Raw genomic sequence first — 9,063 nt, forward strand, 5'->3', positions numbered from 1 at the left:
TCATATCCTAAAAATGAGAGAATCTGTTCATGCATAAAAGCAGATATCTTAGTATTAACTACTTTATTCATTACTGTAATATAAATACTTATGTTTGTTTAACTATTGCTATAGATTTTTGTATTTGTTAATGTGTTTTTAAGTGCAGAATAAATCCTACAATAACTAGGCACAACTTTTCTCTTGGCTGCAATTTAGAAAACAACTCCTCCCTGAAAAATACACCAGCAGTAACAGACCTGGATATGGCTAACGGTTAAACACACATTTCAACACCTGAGCAGAAAAGTACAGGTGGCATCAGAATCAATGTCTCTATTCACCACACGCTGTAATAGTTAATTTATTATCAAATTAACTAACTAGTAAAATTCTGCAATCGTGTGAAGAACTCTTTGTTCTTTTTTCACATTTCACTTTTTCTAGCTTCTTGCAAAACTCTTTTAAGGTTCCGATGAAAAATGACTTTTGCCTTCAGCTTCATTTCACAGATAAAAGAAATTATGCTTATTTAGAAAAAGTTGAGAAGTACTTTTGGGAATGGCAACCATGCTGAAATAACTTCCATTCAAACCTACAATGTCATAACTTCCCATCCACTTTGAAAATAGGATTCTTACCTTTGAAGGTGAGACTGCAAAACAGCTGGAATAAACATAGTTTGGAAATAGATTGCTTGGCAGAATATCTTGGATTGAAATAATAAGAAAAAGCTCTTAGCTTTTTTTTTGTATTTACCTTTTTTTCCAACACTGTACACTTCCCTATTTTTCTTTCTTTCCTTCCTTCCCTCCATCTCTTCTTCCTTGCCCTTCTATTTCTTTTCCACTTTCATATCTGCTTCTTTTTCTTATCTTTTTTCCTTTGATTTTTCTCGATATCCCAGGATGCTCTGTTAAGAAAGACGCCAAATTGGTGGAATGATGGATCTTACTCCATATTCCCTTTATGCTACGGCAGAAATAACAAAATGCAAAAGAGTAGCTTCTGTATATCAGGGGTTTATAGAGAGGAAGTAAAAATACTATATGGATCAAAGCAGGAATCTTTTTAAAGCACAAACTTTCACGCTGGAGGGAGGACTAGCCACTTTGGGGAGTGCAGGGAAAGGAAAAGTGAAAAGGAAAAGAAAAGGAGATTCCACCTAGCCCTGCTTCCTCAAGCCTCTTCTTTCCTGTTTCCCTTCAAAAATTCCCCTCACGTGACACATAAAGAAGGCAGCAGTGGGAACAGAAGGGTAAAAGCCAAAAGTTTGCAGTGGGGTGGTCAGCGTGCACGCGTTGGTGGTCGGCTCTCTGGAAAGGACTTGCCTCTCGTCGTATGGAGACGACCGCACTGAGCTGAGCAGGGCAGAGGTACAGCAGCAGCATGTCCGTGCTCGGGTACAAGATGCTATGACCAGCAGCCTGACTGAAGTACTTTCTCGTCAACCTGACCCTCTGACTCACATCCAGAAAGGGATGTATAAGGGACAGGGCTTAGGATAGGAATTAATACAAATTATCCCATTTCAGGGCAGGTTGCAGAAGAAAATGTTTGACAACAATTCGGGAAAAAAAACACTGAAAGAAAATGCTGTCTTTGCTGCTTGAAGCAAGCCAATGCAAACAACATTTGAGTGGATTTTTTTTTTTTTTTGGACAGCATGAACAAGAGACTTGCAAACCACATAAATCTTCTCTTTCTGGTCAGCCCAAATAAGGAGCACACTCTTCTCGCTCCTCCGATCTCTTCATATTACAATGACTTTTTCCTCTTTCACACAGGTGGCAGCACTCAACACTGATGAGACAAAAACAGGTGCAAAAACAGATGTTTCAATCCGATTCCCTGAGCTACCAACCACCCAACTCAGGCTATCTTAAGCAACAGGTAAGCCAGATTACCAAATTGCAGTATGCATGTTTTATTTATATTAGCCACGTTGAGCTTGTTGTCATTAACCTAGCATGAACGTAGGAGCGCTTCTGAAGGACTGGAAAACGTTACGTAACAAACGAACCAAACAAACTGCTTATTTTTCTGTCTAAAACTCTTTCATCTTTAGCTTCCACAGCCAAAGGCAGTTGCGCAGCTAAATCCCTTTGCAATTCCCAGCCTATGAGAAAAAGGCACTTCACAGGCAACAACGTTGAAGCTAGACTAACCGGAAAACCTGACAGAAAGCTGTGGCAAACACTTAAAAACTCATTGCACAACGACCCAGGTGATCCACTGGCAAATTTTCAGCTTTCCAACAAGCGATAATGTTGACAGATTACCCTCACACCCGTCCAAGCGGGCACTTCCTGATTTAGGGATGAGGCAATGCGGACACAGACATGAATTCATGTGGTAAAGCAGCTCTCGAGGAGACCGAGACCTCGGCTCCCCGCTCAGGGCGCGAGGCTGCCGCGCCTCAACGGCCGCCAGCGAGCGCGAGCACGCACGCTGAGGGCCGCGAAGCCGCGCGGGGAGAGGGGCGGGGGCCCGCCCCGCCAGTCCCTAGCGCCGCCGCCAGAGGCCGCCCGCCCCTCGCGTCTCCTAGCGACGGCGCCCGGGCTCCGCGCCCCGCCATTGGCCTGGCTGCGAGTCCGTCACGCCAGAGCCGCGCCCGGGGCGGGCGGCGCTTGGCGCTCCCCCCTCCTCGCCCTGCGCCGCGGGGGCCGGGGGCGCGGGGCTGGCGGCGGCTGCATGGCGCTCTGCCCGTCGCCGCTGGTGTCCGGGCAGCCTGGCGGTCGTGCCGAGTGACTCCTCGGAGCTGCTGCGGTGCCCGCAGGGGGTCAGAGCGGCGCGGGGCGCTGCCCGCGAGAGGAGGGCGAGGTAAGAGCGCGGCGCTGGGGCCTGCTAACGGCGGAGGGAGGTCTGCGCTGCGCCGTGCCCGCGGGCAGGGCTCGGTGTCCGGGCAGCCGCCGCCGCCCGCGGTGGCAGGTGGCTCGCGTGCGCCGCGGCGCGGGGCAGGTCCGGGCATGCCCGGCCCAGGGCGCGGCGCGTGCGCGGTGCGGCCCCGCTGCCCCCGGCCGGGCGCGGCGCTGGCGCTTTCGGGGGCCGGGGGGGGTTGGAAAACATTGCGGTGATGGCTAATTGAGAAAAGTTTCCTTTTTTTTTTTTTTTTTTGGATATAGAGACAACCGCAGTTTGGCCCCTTTTTCCCTTGTTTAGCTGCTTGGTACACTTGTATTTGTCTGTCGTTACAGATGATTGAAACGCTTGTAACTACCGAAGCTCAGGAACTGCTGTACCAGCTCACAGCTCTGCTGGAGCAGGAGCTGCGATGCCAGCCGAAGGCCTCTGGCCTGAGACTGATTGAATCTGCTCATGACAATGGCCTCCGAATGACTGCAAGGCTGAGGGACTTTGAAGTGAAAGATCTCCTCAGCTTAACTCAGTTCTTTGGCTTCCATACGGAGACATTTTCTCTAGCTGTGAATTTCTTAGACAGATTTTTGTCAAAAATGAAGGTATGGCTTTTTAAAGGATAAGTTCTCAGTCGTCAGCTCGTTACGACCTTGTTCCTATTATAAGTTACAATATCTTGGTTTTAGACAGCTAAAGGTTAAGCTTCTTCCACTCGCTGTGATTGCACAAGAGCCAAAAAACGGCCTTGTCTTTTGGGATTTTAGCAGTGTTAGGACAACTGTCCCCTCTGGAGGGGAGGAGGAAGAGGTCATCTATTTCAACGTGGAGACAGCTGTCGGCTTGGAAATGCAAGCAGTATTAATGAGTTAAATCAAGACAGACTGTCTGGCCCATTACATGCATACAAGAACAGTTTTCAGTTGCTTCTTGTTTTACTGCTTGTTAAATCTATCTGTGAGGCTCATATAGATCAAGGGGCTGGATGTTATTTAGCACTTACTAATCTGGCAAAATCTGCAATACAAAGGAGTGCTCAGTATACCCTCATCTGTGGCATGCAGACCAGGGATTGTTGTTAATCTTCTAACTAGCCGTGGTTATTATACTATGATCAAGAACAAATACTTGTTTTCCTCTTTGTTTTCAGTATATTTTAGTACCTTCCTAAACCAAAAAGAGAAAGCTAGATGGAGTGAATGAGCAAATGGTGATTTTGAAAGACTGAATACAAAATAAGCTATAGAAAAAGGAATCTAATGGCTATGGAATAAAATAAGGGACTATTTTTGAAAATATTTTTGGCATAAGCCAATATGTACAACTCTTGAGATCCTAAAGGCTTCTGATCAAGGTGTTCTGGAGCCTAATAAACTACTACTTCCTCCCTTAAAAAAACTGTTCTGCCAACCTGCTCTTTAAATGAATGAGGCAGAACTTGCAGTGCATAAAGGCCTCTTCATGTAGTGAAACAAAGGTAACAACATCAGTGAATAAAAAAGACTCAGTTTTTCAGCATTTAAAAAAAAAAACATAGTTTTTTCTTAATGTGGACTGTTACCTACATGGCTTAATTTGCCACATGTTGAACTGACAGATTAAAATCCTTCATCTTTGACAGTAACAGTATAAACTGATTTTTTTTTTATTTTTTTTTTTTAGGTACAGCCTAAACACTTGGGCTGTGTTGGACTCAGCTGTTTCTACTTGGCTGTGAAGGCAACGGAAGAAGAGAGAAACATTCCCTTAGCCACTGACTTAATTCGAATAAGCCAGTACAGATTCACTGTTTCTGATATGATGAGAATGGAGAAAATCATACTAGAGAAGCTCTCCTGGAAAGTCAAAGCCGTAACAGCCTTCCAGTTTCTACAACTCTACCATTCACTCATTCATGAGAATTTAAGCTGCGAAAGGTAAAATATCTAAAACTGATTTTGCTATGACTGCAGATGATGAAGAAACCCGCCTAGAAAACAAAGTGGGGAAAATGACTCAAGTAATTGGCCCTTCTGTAAATAAATAGTCAAAATGAAGGAAAATTCTGCCCCGATGGTAAACATCACAAATGTGATTCTATCTGTGGTTTAATATTATTTTAACTTAATGTGTTGTTTGCTTAAAGTTACCCAAGAGTACTGCGCTCTGAGCATAAAACCAGACTTGCTCAATAGTGGTGGTAGAATAAATCTCTCCTTAACGCTGTAGTAAGTAGTGCCTCATTGCACAGATTGCAAAATCTTCTGGCTTGGAAACAGGTTCCTTTTGCTAGCAAGCATTTGAAGTCCTTGTTAGCCAGCCTGTTTTGACGGTGCCACTTTCCTATGTAATACAACACTTGTTTTTGGCCTTAGGACTGCCAAAACCAAACACCTGTTTGGTTGAAACCCTAGAACTACTGGGACAAATGAGGCCCTTATTTAAGTAAAGAACATCCTGGCTACTTCTCTGAGTTCCCAGGGTGGAGCTGTCTTGATCAAGCTTGCTTTCTTGTGCTGCATTCACTCATCTGCTTTTATTATAGGAGAAAGTATCTTAATTTTGAGAGACTTGAGACCCAGCTTAAGGCATGTCACTGCAGGATCATGTTTTCTAAAGCCAAGGTAAATACGTGTCTTGGAAGCACAAAGATAATGAGACTACTGAAACTTAACAAATCGGTGTTCAAATATCATCACTTTTTCTGTCTCTCCAGCCTTCTGTCCTGGCACTGTCTATTATGGCACTAGAGATAGAAGAACAAAAACTACTGGAGTTGACAGAGGCATTGGAATTTCTGCAGATGCATTCCAAGGTGCGTATGGATTAAGTTTTAGTGGGGGAAGGAAGAAAAATACATGAAAGCACGTACTCACTGGGGAAGGGGTTGGTATATTGACAGAAAGGTTTCTTCTGTTTTTTCTTCAATTTGGCTTAGGATCTTTCCTGTTTTAGGTGAAGTACCTAAAAACGCTCATGTGAAATAAGCGTTTAATGAATTAATGATGTGTGGGATTCTGTTTTGCCGTTTAGATAAACAGCAGAGACTTGACCTTCTGGAAGGAACTGGTGTTGAAGTGCCTTACAGAATATTCCTCGAGCAAGTGTTCCAAACCAAACGTCCAGAAATTGAAATGGATTGTGTCTGGACGTACAGCACGGCAGCTTAAACATAGCTATTACAGAATAACACACCTTCCTACAATTCCAGAGACCAGCTCATAATAGGTAACTGTAAAATCAACTTCTGATAACGTAGAAGCAATTAGCTGTTAACAACCTCAAAATGTCCTATGCTATATGGATGGATAACCTGTTGAAGATTTGTGTGACATAAACCTAGTAGGCCTGTCGCAGAGACTGATCTGTTTTTGCAGTCATGCTTGAGCCAGTGCTTGTACCTACAGAACCACCAACCTAATATGTTAACGTCTATGATCTTTTGGTGTCTTGTGAGACCAGAACTGTGTTCTACAGACATTGGGGCCTCATTCAAACTAAAGCATGGGATAAAACTAGTACAAAGGCAAAGGATAAACTTAGCTTGCACCTACCCTGAGGAGAATTGTTTAAGAAGAAGCAGTTAGCTACTAGAATGTGCATCTTTTAAACAGTTCAAGTGAACTATTAGAAGGAAGACAGTTTTCTACAGTTCTACTTGTTTAACTGTCCATATAGTAAACTACAGAAACTGTAATTCAATTATTTGTATTACTGTTTTTTAACTCTGTAGAAATCATGAACTACTTCCATATCTAGACTTTTAATTCCAAAGGCTATTTTCTGTAACAGCTGTTGACTTCCTGTATTAAAACCTGGTGCTTTACGTGGCTCTTTTAGAAAGCCCTTCGATTGAGTGTGGTATTTATTTTATAGGACTACAATAAAATGAAGAGATGACCATCCTGTGGCCTAGTTTACAAACTGCTGAAGATTTGAGAAATAAAGTCTGAAACATGATCTTAATGAAGAACTCAACTCATGAAAAGAATATACAACGCTTCAGACTAAAGATCCTTTGGGCAAATACATTCTTTTCATGATGATTACAACAATGAATATTCAGTGTCAGTTTTTAGTTTTATTTGCTAGAATGTTTACTATTCAAACAGCGAAGCACCACACTACTGATACATAGAATGTTAACACCTTATAATTTGTAGAGCAGCTTGTGTAGTCTAACCTTGGTTGACTGTAACTGCAGGTGCTGAATTAGGTATTTAAGTTCAAAAATTTGACTGAGTTTCGTGAGAGTATACAACATTAGGAAAACATAATGTGCAGTAGCACAGTGCTGCAGTGTCTCAAGCAAACTAAAGACCATCCTGCTCAGTACTGGTGAGAGTAACAAATACATGTCAGTCCACCTGACATGCTGATCACGTGGTGTCACGTGGCTTTGTGTTCCTTCTGGGCAGGGCACTGGCCTTAAATGTAGATACCACACAGCCTCGTTGTTAGTGTGTATCTGCTGTGTATCTCAACTAATTTGAGTAGAAGAGATGAACCTTACTTCATTGCGTTGTAAAAGCAAGTAGCTGACACTGCATTAATAACTTTGATATTCTGTTAAGAAGCGTAGCTTACTGAGACTGGGAATGATATGAGTATAGAAATTTCATGATACATAACAAAGGCCGAGGGGAAAGCACTGAGACAACTGCCTCACATGCGAAACCAGTTTTCCAAGGTTCAACTGTACAAGAAGAGGTAAGTGCAGATGCTGAACAGGTGCATTTTTATATGCCCAGTAAGAGTGGGGCCGTCTTCCCCATACTGGCCCATAGGTAGGAGTGATTTTGTTGAGAAACACTGAAGGTTGCTTTAACTGTTCTCTTTAATGGTAAGCTTCATAAAATATAACTGCTTTTTCTGAAGACTAGGTCAGTACTCGAGGAGAATCATAGTTCTGGTGCTAACATGAAAGGGTTGAGAACGTGTTACAGTACGTAAGAGGGATAGTTGTGTTGGGGGAATGTTGCTGATGACTTCTTGACTTCTACGTCACTGTGAAACAGCGGCTATTAGTTGTAGCCTGTTAATAACTGATGGCCATATGAACTGACTTAGCAGAGAATGAGATCCGAATGTTCTGAATACAGCGTGTGCCTAGACGTTAGCCTACAAACCTGTCTTGTTTACAGTAATAGCTGATAGGTAAATCACGTTCCTTGCCTATCTCAAACAAACTGTAGTTAAACATTTCACAAAAGATTTCATACCAAAGCTCTATACTGGACAAATCATAATTTCCCTTGAACTCATGGGAAAGAATGCACTGTGTGGTAGCTGATTGGGTCATGCATCTTGCCAGCGCTGTCTGCACGCTGTGCTGACCTATGAAAAACATACAAGCGATTCATACAAAGAGGCGGTCAGCTTACTGGGAGAAATGGATAAAGATGCAACGTGCAATTTTAATGCCTCAGTATTTAAGAGATGTACCTTTCAATAAAACATATTGAAATGTGGTTAATTGAGTCACTTTTTTCTAATTGGTTGTGAAACATCTTCGTAGGATGCCTACAGCTGAACAGTACCTGAAAGAAACTTGCATACAGGAGGTAAGAGATTACAGAGAACTTCATTTATTTAAAGAGGCTCAATAGGGAAGGCTGGAGAACCAACAGGTAAGACTCAAGTGTTTGATAAAGATTATTTCTTCTTGGCCCGCCCATCGTTGCTCCAAATTCTTTGAAAGACAAAAGCACCTAAACTGAAAGAAGATAAGGTACCTGTAGCTCTGACTGTTCCATGTAGACTTTGGCTTTGTTAAATTATTTTTCCAGTAATAACTATCAACTTTCTGTACCTTACAGTAGATACATGGTCGATGCTTGCTTATTAGTAGTCTGGCACCCAAATTTCTAATCCCAAGATTTTTGCTCTGATCTGAGCATCCCAGTTTGATTATAAGTTTAGCTATACGTTTCTGTGCCTCACAAAATGACTCGGAACAGGCATGGTCCTTTTGCTAAACAGATCACAGAACAGTGATATTACTCCGTGCTGATCTTGAACCGGAGGCAAGAAAAATTGTGACTAGGCTGTCCTCCACTCATTTACATAGCACAGTAGCACTAAAATATGAGTGGACAGGGCTATTCCCTATAGAGGGGATTGCTTTCAGTTCTGTAACAGATAGCCAAATATATACATTTATCAAACTCCTGTTACTCTTTGCCTATGAAACAAGAGCTGGAATCCCACTGAGATTGTTGTGATTGGTAAAGTACATACTGAGAACTG

The 9,063-nt window shown here is 42.6% G+C and overlaps 1 protein-coding gene across 1 annotated transcript; it reads left to right on the forward strand.

The window, feature by feature from the left end:
* The first annotated feature begins 2,516 nt into the window (after nt 1–2,516).
* CCNG1 (cyclin G1) lies at nt 2,517–8,285 on the forward strand. The gene is made up of 7 exons (XM_068959979.1): nt 2,517–2,802; nt 3,177–3,440; nt 4,498–4,751; nt 5,360–5,438; nt 5,531–5,629; nt 5,848–6,042; nt 6,691–8,285. Exons 2-6 carry the CDS (start codon nt 3,177–3,179, stop codon nt 6,037–6,039), a joined length of 888 nt encoding a protein of 295 aa, XP_068816080.1. The 5' UTR covers nt 2,517–2,802; the 3' UTR covers nt 6,040–6,042; nt 6,691–8,285.
* Nucleotides 8,286–9,063: the final 778 nt, after the last annotated feature.

This window comes from Struthio camelus, chromosome 13, assembly GCF_040807025.1.
Source record: "Struthio camelus isolate bStrCam1 chromosome 13, bStrCam1.hap1, whole genome shotgun sequence".
In the NCBI taxonomy this organism is placed as follows: domain Eukaryota; kingdom Metazoa; phylum Chordata; class Aves; order Struthioniformes; family Struthionidae; genus Struthio; species Struthio camelus.